The sequence below is a fragment of the Podarcis gaigeae genome (genome assembly GCF_964106915.1).
Source record: "Podarcis gaigeae genome assembly, chromosome: 4".
Lineage (NCBI taxonomy): Eukaryota > Metazoa > Chordata > Lepidosauria > Squamata > Lacertidae > Podarcis > Podarcis gaigeae.
In genome coordinates, this window is record NC_139677.1 from 100,100,646 (window position 1) to 100,124,092 (window position 23,447).

The 23,447-nt window shown below is 42.7% G+C and overlaps 1 protein-coding gene and 1 long non-coding RNA gene across 10 annotated transcripts in view; both read right to left on the minus strand.

Annotated features, from left to right (window-relative positions):
- LOC310844042 overlaps positions 1-23,447 on the minus strand; it is a 207,123-nt gene that overhangs the window by 126,349 nt on the left and 57,327 nt on the right. The gene's annotated exons all lie outside the window — the stretch shown is intronic.
- FCHSD2 (FCH and double SH3 domains 2) overlaps positions 1-23,447 on the minus strand; it is a 149,568-nt gene that overhangs the window by 100,396 nt on the left and 25,725 nt on the right. For all 9 annotated transcript variants that reach the window (XR_014563583.1, XM_083736592.1, XM_083736591.1 and 6 more), the window contains exon 3: positions 20,198-20,243. Coding sequence is in view for 8 of the 9 variants with exons in the window: in XM_083736592.1 (XP_083592718.1) it covers positions 20,198-20,243 (46 nt within the window). In the remaining variant the exon portion in view is untranslated. The remainder of the gene's footprint in view (positions 1-20,197; positions 20,244-23,447) is intronic.

The following is a 23,447-nucleotide window of genomic DNA, read 5'->3' on the forward strand; positions in this document are numbered from 1 at the left end:
TTGTATTCCAATTCCAATTGTTAGTTCAGCAAATCCTTACCATTAAATTTTTACCTGTTTCTAACCCTTTTTTTCATATTCTCTTACAGCATTACAGCTGGAAACCACTTAATTTCTATCCAACATCATTCTAACATTCATTAATTTTACAATATTTCTGTAGATAGTCTTTAAATTTCTTCCAATCTTCTTCCACCAACTCTTCTCCCTGGTCTCGGATTCTGCCAGTCATTTCTGCCAATCCCATATAGTCCGTCACCTTCATCTGCCATTCTTCCAGAGTGGGTAGATCTTGTGTCTTGAAGACCTTCCTAAATAACATGCTTGTATTCAGAAATGGACTGGGTGGGTGAGGAACAAAAAGCAGAAGCTAAATCTCAACAAGACAGAAATACAGTACTATAGCTAGATGTTCCTATGCCCAGGAGTTGGTTTCTGCAGCCTGTGGAGTGAAAAAAAGTACAGTGGTACCTTGGTTCTCAAACGTCTTGGTTCCCAAACAACAAAAACCTGGAAGTAAGTGTCCCGGTTTTCGAACGTTTTTCGGAAGCCGCATGTCTGATGCGGATGTCGGCTATTGTTTCCGGGGCGCCTGCTCCAATCAGAAGCCGTGCCTTGGTTTGCAAACATTTCGGAAGTCAAATGGATTTCTGGAATGGATTAAGTCTGAGAACCAAGGTACTACTGCATGTTTTTGCTATTTATTTTGCGTTTTTGTGGCTTTTTCGGTTAATTTGTTTTTGTGATTGCGCGGAACCCAGTTCAGCTACTGATTTGACTGCAGAAATTGATAAAAGCTCCCCATCCAAACAATGACTATCATCAGTGCAGGTAAGAAAAAATAATAATTTTTATTTTTATAACCTACAATACTGCTTATTTATTTTGTAGTACAGTGGACACTTGGGTTATATTACCTTCGGGTAACGTAATTTGCAGGTTGCGACCGCAGCAAACCCAGAAGTGGATGTGCCACTCGCACGTGCGCAGAAGCGCTCTGCGGCAGCGCATGTGTGCGCAGAAGTGGTCCTCCGGTTACAAAATCTTCGGGATACGGCCAGACCTCTGGAACGGATCCTGTTCATAGCCAGAGGTACCACTGTACAGTACATTGATTATTGCTTTCATTTTATGGATCAGTGGTCTTGTTAAGATAGTAAAATCAATGTTAAATTGCTGTTTTAGGGGTTGTTTTTAAAAGTCTGGAACAAATTAATCCATTTTGCATTACTTTCTATAGGAAAGCTTGCCTTGGTTTTGGAATGCTTTGGTTTTGGAACAGACTTCCCGGAACGGATTAGGTTTGAGAACCAAGGTACCCCTGTATGTAGGAACAGATATGCAGACTGGGGTTATTCCTGGATCCAAACTTGATCACTAGAGGCTCAGGAGGTCTCTGCTGAATTGGATACCTTTTCCCGGCTTCGGCTGGTTCATTAGCTCCACCATTCCTAGGTAAGAATCGTTCAGCCACAGTGACCTATCATCTGGTAAACTTTCCACTGAATTACTCAGCCTTCATGCTCAATAGACAGGGATTCCAGAGGCTGGAGAGCACCACGTTGACTTCCTCTGCGGCAATGTGTTTTACATTCAGGACTCCCTGGTCCTGAATGGGGTAACTGTGCCCCTGAAGGACCAGGTGCGCAGCCTGGGAGTCATTTTGGACTCACAGATGTCCATGGAGGCGCAGGTCAATTCTGTGTCCAGGGCAGCTGTCTACCAGCTCCACCTGGTACGCAGGCTGAGACCCTACCTGCCCGCAGACTGTCTCGCCAGAGTGGTGCATGCTCTAGTTATCTCCTGCATGGATTACTGCAATGCGCTCTACGTTGGGCTACCTTTGAAGGTGACCTGGAAACTGCAATTAATCCAGAATGCGGCAGCTAGACTGGTGACTGGGAGTGGCCGCAGGGACCACATAACACTGGTCTTGAAAGACCTACATTGACTCCCAGTACGTTTCCGAGCACAATGCCAAGTGTTGGTGCTCACCTTTAAAGCCCTAAACGGCCTCGGCCCTGTATACCTGAAGAAGCATTTCCACCCCCATCGTTCTGCACGGACACTGAGATCCAGCACCGAGGGCCTTCTGGCGGTTCCTCATTGCGAGAAGTGAGGTTACAGGGAACCAGACAGAGGGCCTTCTCGGTAGTGGCGCCCGCCCTCTGGAACGCCCTCCCTTCAGATGCGAAGGAAATAAGCAGCTATCCTATCTTTAAAAGACATCTGAAGGCAGCCCTGTTTAGGGAAGTTTTTAATATTTATTGCTGTATTGTTTTTAACACTTGATTGGAAGCCAGCCAGAGTTGTTGGGGAAACTCAGCCAGATGGGCGGGGTATAAATAATAATAATAATAATAATAATAATAATAATAATAATAATACTTATTATTATTATTTGGAGCTCTTGGAGAAGACTCAGAAGCTTCTAATTAGCTGCCAGAATTTTTACCACTGCAGCTGGATGGAATCATTTGATTCTAAAACAGGGGTAGTCAACATGGTGCCCTCCAGGTTTGTCCCAGCAGCACCAGCCACCACAGTCAGAGGTCAAGGTTAATGGGAGCTGTAGTCTAACATCTGGAAGGCACTGAGTGCGTTATTCCTGCTCTAAGCATTGGTTTGTCACCAACCAGGATCCACAGAGCTTCTCTCTCAGTAATATTTTCCCCTGCCTGCCAAAAGTGTGCCATCCTGATCGCTGTCAGGTCCAGTATACAACTCTTTGGCCTGAATCCTGGTATAATACAAAGACCCCTATATTTTTATCTCCTGCATCTCTAACGATCTCAGTTTGGATGCTCTGTTATTCCAGGCCAGAAACAAGGACAAAAATCTATATCCCAGAAAGAGATGTTCTATTTAAACATTCATGAAGCAATCTTATCGGAAAAAGTGGGAGACACTGTACCATTTGTAGGAACCGCGTCAAACAATTGCTTATGCTACTGCAAACCCTTCATTATCCAAGTACAAAAGGCAGCTCTTAAAAAGCTGCCTTATTATAAAAGTGTATTAACCTGAGACACATCAAGGCATAACCATTCCACAATTACATCAAGAAGGGGTGACAAAAACATCATGCATTAGATAGAACTTTTGTGTCCTTTCAAGAGCTTCTCAAACATACTTACTAATGAAGTCAGTTCATAGGAAGTCAGCTAACGAGTGTAATCTAGTGACATGAATTAACCCTTACATACTGGGTGTTACATGTGCATGTACATGTACACATAGATAAAATTATATTGATGTGAGAGAAAGGGCTGGCTAGATATATTATAGTATACCTCTTTAAATATAAACAGTCCTTGTATTTGGATTTCAACTTGATGTCTTAATATAGTTTGGCAAAAAGTAATGCAGTTATTCAGCTTTGAAGATCAGCAACATTTTATCATTCTTAAGAGGGTTAATGACTAAACCAAACAGGGGCTACATAGAGAGGTCAGAATGATGCGGTGAAAATCCATGCAGTCAAATGGCATAGTTTCTATTTTAATGCGTCCCCCACAGTAAACAACAACAACAACAACAAAACCATGCACAAAGCAACTAACAACAAATATTACTTTATCAAAATACATTACATTTTATAAAGAGGTACAAACGGATCTAGCTTCGTAAGCCCACTCTTAGCCAAATAAGCACATGGGGAACATTACACATGCCTCTTACAAGGAGGTTAAAAAAATAAATAAATGGATGCATTTAGTAGGTATTTTTATTTCTATTTTATTTCTATTTGCTAAATAGAAATTATATTCATATCCAGCATTTTCTGAGGTTCGTGTAACTTTCTGCAATGAAGTATCAGTGAAGTTTATCATCTTCCATAATTGGTTACCAACAACTTTCTCTTTTCCCATTTTCTATTATTCATCATCATCATCATTTAATTGCTCTGCATAGGTGAACTGGACCATTAGCGAACACTGGATAACATTTAATTTATAGAAAACATATTGAAGTTTGGAGGGGTTTCTCCCCCCCCCCATAATTCCCACACCCCTAATTAATATTCATGAGGATAATTTCACAAAGGCAGTTATAAAACTATGTCAGAGAGGACCTTCAAAATATCATTGTGTTAGCATAGAAGTAGGAAATTCCTTCGCTCCCTTGAAAGGGGGATTAAAAACCCAACACAAGCATTTACTGAGTGATTAGTTTTATAATATTTTAATCAAGTTATTCATTACGCAGAAATAACACTGTGGAAACAGAGATAAACGTTGCACAAAGGCTAAGTTCATTTGTTCTGGACAGGTGGCCAGTCTGCTCCTCCACACTGGCACCCAGAGCCCGCCCACAATAGTACTAAAGACGATTATGCAAATAGCCACTATTCCCTGCTATTTTCCCAGGAATGGGAGAAGGGGTCCATGTGGAAAGAGCGATTGTTTCCCAGTCATGTGGAAAAACAAACCAGGATTTCCTTCTCTGCCTATTCCCCAAAGGGGAGGAAAGGAGCGAGAGAGGGGAAGAGAGCGTGCAGGCCTGCCTGCCGACGTGTGTGCCGAAGTGTAAGAGGGCAAAATTAACTTACTCGCAACTCACTCCCCAAGTCCCCCTTTCTCCTGCTGTTCCCCAGCAGCGTGGCACAATCAGAAAGAGAGGTGGGCAAGAGAGGGAGAGGGAGGGAGATCAAAACAGAAGATGTGCTACCTCTAGAAGACATGTTAATAATACAGGTTAAAAGTGGTGCTGAAGCTGCAGGAAACAAATTCTGCTACACATCTCGAAAGCTCTGTTTCATGATTATCAAGAGCATTTCCAAAGATTTTATATAATTTAGGAACCCCTATAGTTAAAGCTATGGTTTTCCCAGTATTGATGTATGGAAGTGAGAGCTGGACCATAAAGAAGGCTGATCGCCGAAGAATTGATGCTTTTGAATTCTGGTGCTGGAGGAGACTCTTGAGAGTCCCATGGACTGCAAGAAGATCAAACCTCTCCATTCTGAAGGAAATCAGCCCTGAGTGCTCACTGGAAGGACAGATCCTGAAGCTGAGGCTCCAGTACTTTGGCCACCTCATGAGAAGAGAAGACTCCCTGGAAAAGACCCTGATGTTGGGAAAGATGGAGGGCACAAGGAGAAGGGGACGACAGAGGACGAGATGGTGGGACAGTGTTCTCGAAGCTACCAGCATGAGTTTGACCAAACTGCGGGAGGCAGTGGAAGACAGAAGTGCCTGGCGTGCTCTGGTCCAGACACGTGTCGGACACGACTAAATGACTAAACAACAACAACATGTAAATATTTATAGCATATGCTTAGTGATGCAAAAATATAAATGCGTGCAACGTTACCTGCTATCTGGTAATTACAGCGGTGTGTAGGTTTATTTGTGGTGGCTGGCCTGGCAGGACGTTGGACAATTTTCCTTTGGTTCATTTCAACTCCTCCCTTACTTGCCTTCCTTTCAGAATTACAATTTTGCCAAGCCTCTATGAGTATTGTATGCCAGTGTCTGTCAGGCCACATGTGAGGAGCAACAAGAACTGGCAGGCTGCAGATATCACTATCATTGCTCACATTTTCAACAGGCATATATATCCTAGAAGAGAGGTGAGGAACCTTCGACCTAGATGTGGTTCTCCAGGCGTCTCCACCCCCATCATCCAGCCCAGACAATGAAATCCTGCAGCGAGGATCTCCCTCTCTGTGAGAAGTGAAGCTACAGGGAAGCAGGCAGAGGGCCTTCTCGGTAGTGGCGCCCTCCCTGTGGAACACCCTCCCACCAGATGTCAAAGAGAAGAACAACTACCAGACTTTTAGAAGACATCTGAAGGCAGCCCTGTTTAGGGAAGCTTTTAATGTTTGATGTATTACGGTATTTAAATATTTTGTTGGAAGCCAGCCAGAGTGGTTGGGGAAGCCCAGCCGGATGGGTGGGGTATAAATAATAAATTATTGTTATTATTTTATATATTGGAAGCTGCCCAGAGTAGCTGGGGCAACCCAGTCATGGGGGGGGGGGGTATGAAGGAGGAGGAGGAGGAGAAGGAACTTTTGCCTGGCTGGTATGTGTCATTGAACAGTGATGTTTCCTCCTTGCTTGGATATATGTGTGCATGCACATGGCATATCTGAATGGCACAGCCCTCTGACATTTTGGAGTGGCAGGAATGTTGCCTAATGTACAAAGGCAGAAATCCCATCCATTGCTGTCTCCAGTTTTACCTGTGGCCCAACCCACCAAAGGCATTCAGTCCCCTGAAAAGTTTCCTATGAATATGACTCTTAGGCTGAAAAAGGCCCAAGGACCTAGACACATAATAGTTCTGCAGAGTCAACATATCTTCAAGCCTACCAATTCCAACTGTAACGTATTCCGCATTAATTCGGGGAACCCAACTCAGTCATCGCCGATAAAAGGTGTACACTCAAATGTAAAACTTCCCGTGTTCTTGAGGAGTCTCTGGACTTGCCTTCTCAACAAGAAGTATATACAGTGGTACCTCGGGTTAAGTACTTAATTCGTTCCGGAGGTCCATTCTTACCCTGAAACTGTTCTTAACCTGAAGCACCACTTTAGCTAATGGGGCCTCCTACTGCCGCCATGACGCCAGGGCACGATTTCTGTTCTCATCCTGAAGCAATGTTCTTAACCTGAGGTACTATTTCTGGGTTAGTGGAGTCTGTAACCTGAAGCGTATGTAACCTGAAGCGTATGTAACCAGAGGTACCACTGTAGCATTATATAGGAAACCAGATACCCTGGGGTATTATTTGAGCATACAAGCACAAAATAATTTGGCAAAAAAATTAAATAAAAGGAACCAATAAACCCATGTTCAAAATGACAAACTGAAGTGCCTAGAGAGAGAACAGATTGGTCAATAAAAGTAAAATAAGGAGGTTGAATGAAATCTTTTGCTGCTTACTGGCATGTTGATTTTTAAGATGATGAATTACTGGTCAGCAGTAACAAGCAGCAAAGTGCTCTTTAATTTCCTGAATTTCCAGTAAATGATGACAAAACTGAAGTTATGATAATCAGTGGCTGAGAGCCAATTCTGAAGGATCTCACTCAAGGACAGTGTAAAAACTTAAGTACCTTTGGCTGATATATATGCAGCCCTCTCACTAAGAACAGACTACAATGCCAGTCATCATCAGGTGCAAAAATGGAGGACTTTTAGATTTCAATACCACAAGAGCCCCACACACCAGATCAAACATTCCACACACAGGTCCAACTGCCCCTCCCCAGTACAGAATTAGTTGCTCCATTATTTGGATTCCAGCCAATATTAAATAAATTAAACAAAAAAGCCTACCCTGAATAAAGAAGGAAAAAATCTTTTTCTGACACCTGTTATGAGACTTTCCTGCCTCTGATCTGGAAAGTTCCTTAACTCTTGAGAACCCTTCCCACTCAGGGATGCCTGTTCCACAAATGGGTAGATACAAATTACTTATCACCCACAAATTCGAAATATCAAGCTTAGCAGACAAGATTTAATATAGTTCATACGGGAAAACAGCAAAACTGTTCATTTTCAAAATTCTGACGCAAACAGAATTCTATAGCACTGACATTAAATGGAATTTCAATTCAAAATCTTTCTGAAGGTGGAGAGCAGGATTTGTTAAAAAACAGAGTTCTCTGAAGACTCAACTCCCCCAAGATATTTGGATATGGCGGAGGTATGTTGGGAAGTGGAAGTGAGAGCTGGACCATAAAGAAGGCTGATCGCTGAAGAATTGATGCTTTTGAATTGTGGTGCTGGAGGAGACTCTTGAGAGTCCCATGGACTGCAAGAAGATCAAACCGATCCATTCTGAAGGAAATCAGCCCCGAGTGCTCACTGGAAGGACAGATCCTGAAGCTGAAGCTCCAAGACTTTGGCTACCTCATGAGAAGAGAAGACTCCCTGGAAAAGACCCTGAAGTTGGGAAAGATGGAAGGCACAAGGAGAAGGGGACAACAGAGGACGAGATGGTTGGACAGTGTTCTTGAAGCTACCGGCATGAGTTTGACCAAACTGCGGGAGGCAGTGGAAGACAGGAGTGCCTGGCGTGCTCTGGTCCAGGGGGTCAGGAAGAGTCGGACACGACTAAACGACAACATCATGTTGGGAAGTGCAGCTGAACACCTGCCTTCCTGACCCATGGCAACTTCTTAGAGCTAGCCAAAGGGGACTGACTGGTTGGTCCTGAGAGTGAGTGATGCTTCACTAGAGGAGACAGAGGTACTGTGTCATCTGCCTTGAAGGAGGTGGTGGCACGTCCCCTCCTTAAGATAATTTCTCTGAACCCAGAAATGCCAAATATCCTCTTTGGAGGGTGTGACAAATATCTTCTTTGGAGGGCACAGGTGGTGGTAGCCCAACTTCAGGCATGTATGAAGGAAACAGATTATCTGAAACAGTTTCAGTCTGACTTCATGCCCAGTCATTGCACAGGAAAAGCCTTGGTCACCCAAGGGGGGTATGGTGTGCGTGGGACTGTTCAGTGCCATGGAAGCTGGTCTGTTGGATCCTGAAGGCTTCGGTCTTGCCCCCTATGCTATTCTACATCTACCTGAAACCACTGGAAGCTGTCATCAGGAGATCTGGTATTATCAACATGCAGATGACACCAGATTTCTCTCTCTACTCCAACTGAATCAAGAGATGAGGTTGAAGTGCTAGACCAGTTCTTGGAGGTGGTGATGGGCTGGATGTGAACCAATAAACTGCAGCTGAATCCTGAAACTACAGAGGCGTTTATGAGTCTGGGAGGTAGGAAGATGGGCTGCTCTGGAGGGAGCTGCACTCTCTTCGTACGGTTAAGTCTTTGGAATTGAGGCTTCCATAACTAATATGGGAAGATAACAGGGGAATGCCTAGTTGTGCAGAGAAGCCGCAAGAAGCAATTGAAAGGAAAGGTGTCCCCAGACAATTTCCTTCATGGGCAAACGGCACTTGGGAAATAGCAAATTACCAGTTTAATTTAATGGCATGCAACCTAGCTCTCACCACACAGCAACTGAAGGACAGCTCTCACTTGGGTTTTGTTTTTCCGCTCATGAGTTACTACACTAGCTCTGCATCTTAACAAAAACAGCCAGCAGCAGTTGCTAAGCCAGACAGTGTCTCGTCTCCCGGAAAGATGTGCCAAGAGGAGGAAAATCTCTTCTCTCCACAAAGGCTATTTCACGAAAACCGGACTTTTCTTTTTTTTGGTCCGCAGTTCTAACAGCCTCATGCTCCTTTATTCAAAGTTACAAAGCAGGAGGAAACAAAGTATTTCCAGGATTACACTGAAAACACATTTCTTAGAATGGCTGGCAGGAAATGGGGGAAATAAACCCCAAGGCAGGTTTAAGTTCAGATTTGTTTTTTTCTTTTAAAAAAGCCAAGTTAATTGTCAGAGTCCTTATAGATTTCATTTAGAGCTTTCGTCACATCTTAACATAAGAAGGGTTTGCTGGATCAGACCAAGGGCCCATCTTGTCCAGCATCCTGTTCTCACAATGGCCGGCCAGATGCCTGTGGGAATCTGGCAGGCTAGATCTGAGAACAAGGGCCCACTCCCCTCCTGCCGTTTCCAGAAACTGGATTTCAGAAGCATTACTGGCTCCAGCTGTGGAGGCAGAGTGTAGCCATCATGGCAAGTAGCCCTCACCTCAATGAATTTGTCTAATCTTCTTTGAAAGACTGCTAGGCTATCACTGCCTTCTGCTGTATGAGTGGAGGTGGCCGAGAGCAATAATAATAATAATAATAATAATAATAATAATAATAATAATAATAATAATAATAAAATTATTTATACCCCGCCCATCTGGCTGGGTTTTCCCAGCCACTCTGGGAGGCTTCCAACAAAACACTAAAATACAATAACCTATTAAACATTAAAAGCTTCCCTAAACAGGGCTGCCTTCAGATGTCTTCTAAAAGTTTGGTAGTTGTTTTTCTCTTTGACATCTGGTGGGAGGGTGTTCCACAGGGAGGGTGCCACTACCGAGAAGGCCCTCTGCCTGGTTCCCTGTAACTTGGCTTCTCAAGGGAACCGCCAGAAGGCCCTCGGAGCTGGACCTCAGTGTCCGGGCTGAATGATGGGGGTGGAGACGCTCCTTCTGGTATACAGGACCGAGGCCGTTTAGGGCTTTAAAGGTCAGCACCAACACTTTGAATTGTGCTCGGAAACGTACTGGGAGCCAATGTAGCTCTTTCAAGACCGATGTTATATGGTCTCGGCGGCCGCTCCCAGTCACCAGTCTGGCTGCCGCATTCTGGATTAGTTGTAGTTTCCGGGTCCCCTTCAAAGGTAGCTTCTGTCTGTGTGCTGACTAGCAATTATTAAATGGAGTGGGGGGGTATTAAGTTTACTTTGACTCTAACTTCTATGGAGAGGGGAGGAGGTTTCTTAGTAAGAGAATAACGTAACACATACGTCTTTGGAACTGTTGTTTATTCATTCTAGCTCACCATTGTCTTTAGTAAGGTGAGTCTGAAGTGAAGAGGACATGGCCTTAATTTTGTGAAGACCACAACTTCACCTTTACAGTTCCTGAATCACTAAGTCACCTTAAAACGTTTTCATTATCTGTATGAAGTCCGGTTTCTGCTTGCAGGAGAGTGATAATTAAACCTTTCTGGAACATACAAGGATTAGTATGCTGATCTTTTTTTCCTTTTTTGCAACTATTGTGGATCCGGATGTTAATTGTTCTTTCCAGGTCAAGTCGCATATAGTTCATGAGCTGTATATTTTATATTAAACTCATGCTGGGTGCACAAATGCCATGATCCATAGAAATAAAGCATGTAGAAAGTTCAGACTAGCCCCTATCATTACAAGCATCAAGTAAACCTCCATGATTGACAGAACTGACTCATGGAGGGTAGGTCTAAGCCACTGACTGCCACTAGGTCATGCGGACATGAATCCATAAGGAAATTTTGCATTCAGCTACCCACCTTTACTGTAACATACTGTATCTCAATCGGCATGTCCTTGAATCACTTTTCTGACTTCAGAGATTTCATCTGGTATTGCCCAAAGATTTTCAAATAGATCACCACAACTGTAAAATTTAGAAATTTGCCTTGAAATAAATCAAAACAGAGATTCCCAAGCTGCTGATGCCAATATCACACTTAGTGGTTTTCCTAAATACAGTGGTACCTCAGGTTACATACGCTTCAGGTTACATACGCTTCAGGTTACAGACTCCACTAACCCAGAAATAGTGCTTCAGGTTAAGAACTTTGCTTCAGGATGAAGAAATCATGCTCTGGCGGCGCTGCGCAGCAGCAGCAGGAGGCCCCATTAGCTAAAGTGGTGCTTCAGGTTAAGAACAGTTTCAGGTTAAATACGAACCTCCGGAACAAATTAACCTGAGGTACCACTGTATATGCTTACACTGATCATCTCAGGACAACACTATCCACTTCCTTCCCTGAGTCACTAGCTCAGCACTCCAGTGTGATAGAGAAGTCCCATCAATAACAGGAAACTGTGAATGGGAAGACACTAAATGGAGAAGAGGGCGCTGCAGAGATTTGTCAATAGAATGGAGAAAGTAAAGGAAGCTACGAAAGCTAACCTGAGGACCATTTCCTTACAAACAGTTTGCTGGGACACACTCTGAGAAAACTCATCCCATGATTGGAACATAGTAACCTCAAGCATTCAGGAAAACACAGACACACAGCTCTTCTTACACGTGCTAGAAAACTGACCCAGATCCTGTGATCATCATCGGAGGTCCTTCTTCATGTGCCTCTACCACAAGAGGCCTGGAGGGTGGCAACACGAGAGCAGGCCTTTTCTGCAATGGCTCCCATTTGTGGAATGCTCTCCCTAGGGAGACCCTCCTGGTGCCTTCATTACATATCTTTAGGTGCCAGGCAAAAGCATTCCTCTTCTCCCAGGCCTTTGGCTAATTGAACAATCTGTGGCCTTTTAAACTTTGTGTGCACGTGTGTTTCTGTTTGTTACTATGTTATGTACTTCTGTTTTTTGATATTGCAAATGGTCCTGTGATCCTCATATGAAGGGGCAATACAGAAATTTAATGGATGATAATTCTCCACTCAATTTTCCACTTCATAAAGAAGGATCTGCAATCCCATATGACTCCAGTGTTGCATCACTCCGTTTTTTCAAGAAGTGAGCAGGTGGCAATGGAGGGAACTGTTACGTTTTCTCCTTACCTCTTATGCCCTTAAGGAATTGTCGGGGGGTTTCAGGAATTTTCCTGTGCAGAGTCCACACAACATGCACACACGGGGATAGACAGCTTTTTGTCTAAACATCTATGCTTGTATGGAGATTTTTGTCTCCTCCATATAAAAAATAAGTAACCTCAGGGCAAACTTCTTTTAAAAAGAAGAACCGATACCAATAATTGGCAATAATACTCCTCCTGTACCTGTATACAGACTGAACATCTGCACTGCATGAGTATCTTGAAGCCAATGGCAATAAATAAAGCAAAAAAATAAGTATTCACTCAGTCTGTATCTCACAAACACACCTCCTTTTATCCAAGCGCTGCTTCTGGGCTTGTGGCCAATGTGATATTTAATTAAAGTCTACTCACTCTTGATTCTCTCTCAATAACTTGGTTACCATCTTCAACAGCCATTAAAGGAATCTCATTACACAAACTGAGCTTCTGCTGAATTTCCAGATGTTGCAATGGTGTGATTTTGAAAGAAGTGGCAGCTTGAATGCCAACAGAAGGCCACAGATAGACTTTTAAAATCAGTGAGATGTCATAGTTATCCGTCTCCTCCGTTGAGGGATGGTGTGAATTTACAATTGTACTCTCCCGGCCTAGGACAACACACAGGCTTCGATAAGAGACAGATCTCCAGGAGGGGACTTTGCCTGCACGCCCTGCTTCTCCATCAAAGATTTGTCCTGTCCTATAATATGCTGTATGTATGGAAGTGAGAGCTGGACCATAAAGAAGGCCGATCGCCGAAGAATTGATGCTTTTCAATTATGGTGCTGGAGGAGACTCTTGAGAGCCCCAAGGACTGCAAGAAGATCAAACCGATCCATTCTTAAGGAAATCAGCCCCAAGTGCTCACTGGAAGGACAGATAGGACAGATTGTGAAGCTGAGGCTCCAAGACTTTGGCCACCTCAAGAGAAAAGACTCCCTGGAAAAGACCCTGATGCTGGGAAAGATGGAGGGCACAAGGAGAAGGGGACGACGGAGGACAAGATGGTTGGACAGTGTTCTTGAAGCTACCAGCATGAGTTTGACTAAACTGCGGGAGGCAATGGAAGACTGAAGTGCCTGGCGTGCTCTGGTCCATGGGGTCACGAAGAGTCGGGCACGACTAAACAACAACAACAACAATAATAATAATATGCTGTTGGGCAAGGGTGTTCCCGTGATTGTACTAAGGGCCTTACATTTTAGAGACAAGGAAATTGAACCCTTCTTCCTGTACAAAGCTGTGACCTTACAAGATAAACTTTGGAACTGAGGCTACCTTCCATATCTCATCGCCAAGGAAGACTGTTACCTAGCCATTGTGGATAAGGAAACCTGAGTAATTAAACTGGTGTCTTGTTACCGAGAGACTAAAAATATTTCAGATTCCCTACAGCTCTGTCAAAGCAATAAGCCAAAACCAAACTATTCGGAGAGAGTGGAGTTTGCTCACTATTGGAAGTTCAGATCTCACATTAGTCCACTAATGTTTCTCCATGTGGGAAGAGACTGGGCACTACTGAAGGGAAAAGGAAGTCTTGCATGCGCCATTCTGACTTCTGTAAAAGGGCGACATGAACATATAAAGCGACTCTTTAAAATATGTGTTTCACTCCTCGTGAGCAAAAAGCACGCTGAAGTTAAAATCGAAGAACTGTTTTGGTCATTACATATACATTAAGCTCGCAACTTACTATGTCAGGGATGAGGAACCTTTGGCCCTCTGGACGGCGCTAGAGTCCAACTTCAGGCAGCTTTTACCCAAATAATAACCCACTGAGAGGGCTTATTCTGTGAAATGAATGTGTGACTTTCAGCCAGTCGTTCCTAAAGTCAGTGTATGCATGATTTCTTTCTCTATAGTTTGCAATTAACCAGCAGAGTTATAATGAAATCATCTGTTAAGGGTTTTAAATTTTGTATGAAATATTTTGTTTAGTGCGGGAGACATTAAGCTATATGTTATCTCTCTCTCACACTGAAGAAAATAAGATTTGCACAGGAAGTTCGCCAGTCCCTGGAATCTGAACCATGATCTTTCGCACACAATTTAAAACCCTTAACAGATGACTTCATAGCACAGAAATTATGAAAGGGGAGGAAAAATCCAAGCATATTTCCTTTACCCCATTGTAGTGGCTAAATAAGATCGCATTGCTCACGGCAGTCAGTCTTTTGGCCATTTGAACTGGAGTTTAAACCTTATCACTAAATGCAGCACTCCTTCAAATTAGGGTATAATCTTTTTTAAAAGAAAAAAGAAGGACCTTAGGGCTACAGAGAAAATTATGACAATATTCAAAGTGCTTAGTGAAATCTCAGAACACCCTGGGGAAGGACACACCAAACAGGTCCTAGTGGAAGTCTGCAATGCTCTGTGTTGTTCCTTGTGACATTAGCAGAAGACAAACTTGTGTCCAATAGGCAAGACGCAATAGTTCAAGCTGCAAAAATGTACCACCCCACTGCACAGAATTTGGACTTTTAATTTTAAAATATTAAGCACCAAGCACACACCCCTTTATTATTTGGAAATTTAAGAAAGAAAGAAATATATAAAATATAAATAAAACTAACAGTAATAAAAAAACACTATAATCAGTTCACATTAAGGATACAGTAACCACCAGGGCATGCATCTTAAGTTAAATATATGAGTTTTTTAAGTTTTCTAGATGTCCAAATGGGTATCCACATGAAATTGATGCCACTCTATGCAATATGTTCAAACAAAGCCAGGGCGGAGTGGTCCTCAGATCACTGGGCAATGGATGTGTGTACCTATCCTGTAAAAGCACTCTTAAAGGATCCATGAAAAGCTGGAGAATGCAAGTTCTACTAGACTGAGATGACATGATGGGCTGCACTACCATTATGCCAACAAGTTCAGTAAAGTCCTGTAACTGAAAGATGCAGAAGGTGGGTTTTAACTTAAATCCAATACTTTCATTCAGTAAGTATTTTTCTTGTCTGGACAGCAACCCAGGTCTTAACTTGCCTCGCACTATAATCTCACGCTTTTGCTGACTGTATAGAGCTTCTCCATCTCTGCAGCCAAAGATGGAGAAGCTCTATACAGTCAGCAAAAACAAGACCTGGAGCTGACTGTGGCTCAGATCATCAGCTTCTTATAGCAAAATTCAAGCTTAAACTGAAGAAAGTAGGAAAAACCACTGGGCCGGTAAGATACAATCTAAGTCAAATCCCTTATGAATACACAGTGGAAGTGAGGAACAGGTTTAAGGATTTAGATTTGGTGGACAGAATGCCTGAAGAACTATGGATGGAGGCTCGTAACATTATACAGGAGGCAGCAACGAAAACCATCCCAATGAAAAGGAAATGCAAGAAAGCAAAGTGGCTGTCCAATGAGGCCTTACAAATAGCGGGGGAGAGAAGGCAAGCAAAACGCGAGGGAGATGGTGAAAGATACAGGAAATTGAATGCAGATTTCCAAAGAATAGCAAGGAGAGACAAGAAGACCTTCTTAAACGAGCAATGCAAAGAAATAGAGGAAAGCAATAGAATGGGAAGAACCAGAGATCTGTTCAAGAAAATTGGAGATATGAAAGGAACATTTCGTACAAAGATTTCCATAATAAAGGACAAAAATGGAAAGGACCTAACAGAAGCAGAAGACATCAAGAAGAGGTGGCAAGAATACACAGAGGAATTATACCAGAAAGAAATGGATGTCTCGTATACCCCAGGTAGTGTGGTTGCTGACCTTGAGCCAGACATCCTGGAAAGTGAAGTCAAATGGGCCTTAGAAAGCACTGCAAACAACAAGGCCAGTGGAAGTGATGGTATTCCAGCTGAACTATTTAAAATTTTAAAAGATGATGCTGTTAAGGTGCTACACTCAATATGCCAGCAAGTTTGGAAAACTCAGCAGTGGCCAGAAGATTGGAGAAGATCAGTCTACATCCCAATCCCAAAGAAGGGCAGTGCCAAAGAATGCTCCAACTACCGCACAATTGCACTCATTTCACACGCTAGCAAGGTTATGCTTAAAATTCTACAAGGAAGGCTCAAGCAGTATGTGGACCGAGAACTCCCAGAAGTGCAAGCTGGATTTAGAAGAGGCAGAGGAACCAGAGACCAAATTGCAAACATGCGCTGGATTATGGAGAAAGCTAGAGAGTTCCAGAAAGACATCTACTTCTGCTTCATTGACTATGCAAAAGCCTTTGACTGTGTCGACCACGGCAAACTATGGAAAGTTCTTAAAGAAATGGGAGTGCCAGATCACCTCATCTGTCTCCTGAGAAATCTCTATGTGGGACAAGAAGCTACAGTTAGAACTGGATATGGAACAACTGATTGGTTCAAAATTGGGAAAGGAGTACGACAAGGCTGTATTCTGTCTCCCTGCTTATTTAACTTATATGCAGAATTCATCATGTGAAAGGCGGGGCTGGATGAATCCCTAGCCAGAATTAAGATTGCCGGAAGAAATATCAACAACCTCAGATATGCAGATGACACAACCTTGATGGCAGAAAGTGAGGAGGAATTAAAGAACCTTTTAATGAGGGTGAAAGAGGAGAGCGCAAAATATGGTCTGAAGCTCAATATCAAAAAAACGAAGATCATGGCCACTGGTCCCATCACCTCCTGGCAAATAGAAGGGGAAGAAATGGAGGTAGTCAGAGATTTTACTTTCTTGGGCTCAATGATCACTGCAGATGGTGACAGCAGCCACAAAATTAAAAGACGCCTGCTTCTTGGGAGAAGGGCAATGACAGGCCTAGACAGCATCTTGAGAAGTAGAGACATCACCTTGCCAACAAAGGTTCGTATAGTTAAAGCTATGGTTTTCCCAGTAGTGATGTATGGAAGTGAGAGCTGGACCATAAAGAAGGCTGATCTCCGAAGAATTGATGCTTTTGAATTATGGTGCTGGAGGAGACTCTTGAGAGTCCCATGGACTGCAAGAAGATCAAACCTCTCCATACTGAAGGAAATCAACCCTGAGTGCTCACTGGAAGGACAGATTGTGAAGCTGAGGCTCCAGTACTTTGGCCACCTCATGAGAAGAGAAGACTCCCTGGAGAAGACCCTGATGTTGGGAAAGATGGAGGGCACAAGGAGAAGGGGACGGCAGAGGACGAGATGGTTGGATAGTGTTTTCGAGGTTACCAGCATGAGTTTGACCAAACTGCGGGAGGCAGTGGAGAACAGAGGTGCCTGGCGTTCTCTGGTCCATGGGGTCATGAAGAGTCGGACACGACTAAACGACTAAACAACAACAACAACAATAATCTCACGCACATTGACCAAGAGGAAATTCCCACGGAGTTCAATAAGACAAGCTCCTAGGAACTGTGTAGAATTTGCAGCCTGAAGTCACACTAGTGGATTCAGATCTCAATTATATTGCATGCTCCCTCCAGCATTAATTGCACAAAAAAGGGGGGGGTTCTAGCTTCGTTAATGAAATAAGGCTATCCAAGTGAATGTTTACACTTCAGGTGAGGAATGGGAATTTGAACCTGAATTGCTTAAGATAATTATGACAATGGCAGATGCAGCACTGCAGCCTTCACAATGGTCAGCCAAATATAACCCACTACCTTTGGCCCTACAGGAACTTCTCTCTGCAGGTAGCAAATATTTGTCAGATTAGGAGCCTGCCTTTTTATTACTTGGCAGCTGGCACAGGCCACTTTCCTGAGTCGACTTGGCCACCCTTACATTTCCGCTCTCTCCCCCCCCCCCTTTCTTTCCTTGGGAGGGTAAGGCTGGAGAGCTGGGCTGATAGAAGGCTTTTTATCTGCTCGAAGCCAAACAAGTCAGCTACTGTACACTTAGGACCTTATACACTGAATAATCATTTACAACAGATTTAACTTAAACATTCTCTCTGTTTTCTTTAGCTGTCAACACTTTCTGGATTTCTCTGCAACTGAAAGCACTGCTTCTAGCACTGCAGTGAGGGGAAACAGGCTTTAAGGAGTTCACTATGCCCCTTATATTCCCTAAACTAAGAAAAAAAGCCCTGTTCAAACCATCTTGCTCAGCTGTGCTTAAAGCCGTCCAATGCATCTGGTGGGGTCTCCTGTAAAGTCCTGCTCATTAAATCAGGGGCGTCCTTAGGATGGTCAATAAAAGTCTGGCTTAATTTGTACTAAATGTATGGTAACCATGGCCAACTTTATAGTTTAACTACTGCTACAGAAAAGGGCCCCAGCAGGACTATACACAAACACCTACGCCTGAAGGATGGACCTATTCCATCCAATTCATGTTTCAATCCGCTTCAAGGTCTCCTACTGCTCAGAAATTCTGGTGCATGTTCCTTCAATCGACACATTTTTGACCATGAAAAGAGTACAGCCTTTGCAATTCAGTATGTTTTATTATAGGACCTAAATGACAAAACACTGTCATCTCTTTGTTTCCAACAAGACACGGTTGGCACAGCACCAAAGAACTCACAAAAACAGTTTATTTCATCTGTACCATTTCTTTTTCTGAAGAGCAAGAAAAAAAGGTTACTATTTCTGTCCGGCGGAAGGGGCAATAAGAGGGACTCGCTGAAGCCAAATGTTTCACGATGAGGTCTGTTCTTCACTGCTTGTGGTCTTCAACATGCCACTCAAAATTTATTGGCAAGCTACATTTCCCCTCAATAACTCTTCCCCTGCCTTCAAACAACCAATAACTGAAGATAAATGTTTGGTAATTGACAGATCGTAAGATAGCAGAAGGGGAGACACAAAGGGGGAAAAATGTGACAAGTCTGACAGAACTGCGACCAGCAGGCATTATACATGTATTCCTTGTCAGAAACAATGAAAATGAATTTCAGACATGTTGCAGACAGACAGAATAGAAAATGTTTTTATTTGGTGTCCGAATTCGCCTAATGAGCTGATGGTCAGCATGCCAGCGAAACAAAGACACTTGCAGGCACATGAATAGTTTAGTTGCACCAAATTAAACCAGAATACTTAACTGTGTGCATCAGTGCAGCATTTTTAGTAGTGCTGTTGGTATTATTTATTGTTCACGTGGGATATAATGTGCAAAGGATATCCAATTTCTCGCGAAATTCATCTTCTTAAGAGAGCCTGAGAAGAGTGCCCCTATTTCTGTTTTAATGAGGCAGACCCTGCATTTCTCAAAGCTATTTAGGGACTTCACGGTGAAGGAGATTTATCCCTAGGTTTCAGAGGTCCAAAGCCATTCAACAGCACCACACTGGATCATGCAGTAAGTGTACTAAGAATAGAGTACAATGTGCAGAACACTGAAGGCAGGGCCGCGTTATGCAAACCCAGCCTTGTAGCACAAAGACTCCCAAGTCTCTTTCCCAGCTCTTAAGTCAGAGGCCAGCAACCTTAATCGGAGGGTGGGCTGGTTGACGCTCCGTCCATCAGAGGATGGGCCGGAGCGTGAGCACATGCATGCTCTTCCGGGTCAGAGGAGCGCCCGTGCGCGTACACTATTTCCGGCGCTACTCTGACCTGGAAGAGCACCAGAAATAGTGTGTGCGCATGCGCACCGGACGCTTCTCCATCCCGCACGCATGCACACACACTATTTCTGGCGCACATCAAGGGTGGAGGAGCACTCGTGCGCACAGGCGCCATCAACCCGGAAGTTGGTCCACGTGCCGCGCTGGTAAGAGCGGGCAGAGGTCGCCATGGGCTGGTTACACAAGCCTTGTGGGCCGCTACCGGACCATGGGCCTTGGGTTGCCAATCCCTGTCTAAGTGCACTGGAAGAAGGAACCCCAAATCTCTCACACCTGAGGCGAGGGAACAGATCATCAGCAAGATGTATACAACAAAAACCTTCCTACTGCCAGGAATGTGGAGGTTAGGTAAGTTTCTCTGTACCTAATTTTTGTGGGACCACTGCTACCTTTTCTGGGTCTGCCTTGTTGGCAGTGGCCATGTCACCAGGACGGGCTTTTTTTGGTTGGATGGGAGGGGAGCAGGAGACTTGGAGCAGAGGAAAAGAGACACTTTGCCAGTCCTCAGACAATCAGCACAGAGTTATTCTGCGACTTACCTGGGCATATTCTCTCTCAATTGCAGCCTTCTTCTGACTGAATATCCTACAAGAAACATGAAGGAAATGTCATCAAAACAGAGAGTATTACAGGGCAAATGCAACTGATGCACTTTAAAAATAAGTTCTGCAGAAGCTCAGTTTACTGTAGGTTTGCCATGGCAAGAAAATGCACGGATGAGGAACTGTTCAATGATTAAAGCATTATCGGGCACCTGCAGCTTATGGGTTCAAAAGCACTTCAGCCTCAAGTGGAGGACAGTTCTTGGGGATGCCACAAGATATTTCAACCAGCCCAGCTGAGCCACACCTAGGCTTTTTGAAAGGAACTGTTCCAGTTCTATCCTTAGCATGTTTGGCCAGATTTTCCAAGTGCAAGACTCTCATCCCCTCTCAAAGAAATGCCCTGCTTCAGTCACATTGGCATAGATCCCCTTACTGTCAGTGAAGTGAAATGGAAAATTTCCCAGTGCTTCATTTTTTCTGAGGATTTTTTTTCCATTTCCTAAGTTCATTAGTAGCAAACTACAAATAAACATCAAGCAAGCCTAGCAATTTCAAAGGTTTTAAGTTAAAATAAATTAAATCACTCTCTAGGGCATCCGGACGGCTTTCTTTAAATGCAGACTGAAAATCTGCATGTCAATTTACAATTCTATTCCTTGTAATGAACAAGTCCTAGTTGAGAAGTGAAAAGACATTCATTCTTTATTGGTGTCTATTTTATCAGTTTTCTACTTTTCAGCAAATTCAGTAAAGGTTTTGTCAAGTAATAACCTGAACATTCCAAGATATATTTTAAAATTCTTGGTCATAAAAGCAACACCAGAATGAAATATATATAATCTAATTAAAAGGAAACTCAATAACAAGAGAAATAACATAAAGACAAGGTAACTGAAAACTGAGATTAACCCCCCCCCAGTATTTTCTTATTGTTTTAGTCAGTCAATAATGGTTATAAATCATATGCTCTATATAAAATAACCCATTAATATTACATTATACCTAGAACCATAGAACATAGAACTTAGAACCATACCTAGAACCATAGAACTTAGAACCATAGAATTGCAGTTGAAAGGGACCAAAGATCATCTAGTCCAACCCCGTGCAATGAGGCTTGAACCCACAATCATGAAATTAAGAGCCTCATGCTCTACCAACAGAGCTATATTTCCATGAAAATATATTCCAATTTTAACAGATGAGTTTCAGCTCAACACAAGCTTTCTTCAAGCTGTAGGAATTTACATCAATTCTTGTTATCTTTTAGGTACCAGGTCCTCATTATAACCACGTAATAGCCTTAATGGTATTAATAAATTCACACATCGCAATTCTTAATAATTTTGACAGATTTCTTTCAGAGCTGTTGAATATTTCTACATGCCCACAAAGGTTCGGCACATCTCTAACACAAGTGCATCCTTATCTATTTTACTTAGTCATGTTGAGATTGAGATTTTTAATTGAGATCACATAACACTGGTTCTGAAAGACCTGCATTGGCTCCCAGTACATTTCTGAGCAAAATTCAAGTGTTGGTGCTGACCTTCAAAGCCCTAAACGGCCTCAGCCCAGTATATCTGAAGGAGCGTCTCCACCCCCATCGTTCAGCCCGGACACTGAGGTCCAGCTCCGAGGGCCTTCTGGCGGTTCCCTCCCTGCGAGAAGTGAGGTTACAGGGAACCAGGCAGAGGGCTTTCTCGGTAGTGATGCCCTTCCATCAGATGTCAAGGAAATAAACAGCTATCTGACTTTTAGAAGACATCTGAAGGCAGCCCTGTTTAGGGAAAATTTTAATGTATGATATTTTATTGTGTTTTTAATATTCTGTTGGGAGCTGCTCAGAGTGGCTGCAGAAACCCAGCCAGATGGGCAGGTAATAAAAATAATAATAATACTATATGATGATTATCTTGATGATGAAAATGCTCTTTCTATATTTTCATTAATCACTACCTGACAATAATTTGATCATTAGGGTTTCAAATAATGCATTTTCATTTTTTTCATTCTCCATTAAACCACATAAAATTTAGATAACTCCTTCTGAGTCACCTGTAATTATACTAACAATTTTTCAAACCAAGTAAGTTACTGACCTACCTTTTTATATACTTCAAATGAAAATATTCAAACCAATTCTTTCTTTCCAATATTTTTATTAGCTTTAAATAATTTTTTTTCTTTATTCATTTTTTAAGAAGATTTAGGTGTACACATTCAGGCTTTAGTCAGGGCCGTGTGTTTCCTGCAATTCTGCAAGCATACAGAATATAGTGTTTAGCATGGAGTTATTATTCATAATCTCGGCTTGCTTTTTTTTTAAAAGCACCTTTCTGACTGCTAAAATCTGTGAAATTTTTCAAAGTCCTTGCCCCTCCCTCTGATTAGCAAAACCATGATAAATTATGCGAGAGCAGGAGTTGCAGAAATATGCAAATTTGTGTAATTGCATTAAGCTATGGCTCACAGTTTAGCTTAAAACTTTTGTGTCCCCCCCCCAAGCATAAACTAATAGTAGTGATAAGGCCTTGAGGATTTCCCCCTAAGAAGCTGACTTGAAACATAAGTTCAATTCATAGTTGCTTCCTCTCATAGAAGTCTGCTTTGTATGATACTCCCTTCAAGATAACTTGAAGCTCTATTGCAGGAACGAATACAGCAACTATGAGCATTGTTCATGCTACTTTGTGAAAGAGTCAAGCAGCTTTTAAGATACAGAACAGCCAACATCTGTTAGAAATGCCAATAAAGGCAGCATTTTACCTTTCGAAAATTACAGAACAAAGTTAAAAAAAACAAAAACTAAGTTATGTTGTACAAATAGACTAATTTTTTTCTGCATTCCAAATTAGTCAACAGCTGAAGCTGAAACTGATTTTTTTTTTGTCATCTTAATCCGTTTTATAGCAATAGGCTCTCTACCCCTCAAACAACCTCAAATTAGTTTGGTTTGCACCCAGTTCAAATAAAATGCTCCTGTCTCTTGTGACAGCAGATACACTAAGTTGCACAGAATGCACTACAATGATTAAAAACTTTCTTTTTGTCCCCTGTGATCATTATCAAGCAGCATGTTAGAAATCTTGCTTTGTAGCAATGCTATTCTAACGTACAGGAAAAGCCTCTCTCGCCCCCAATACTTAATTGCAGCATGAACTAGCTATTGCATTTTATTCTCTCTTTGCAAAGAATTGACTTAGGAAGAAGCAATACTGGAGATTGACAGTACCAGCCTTTT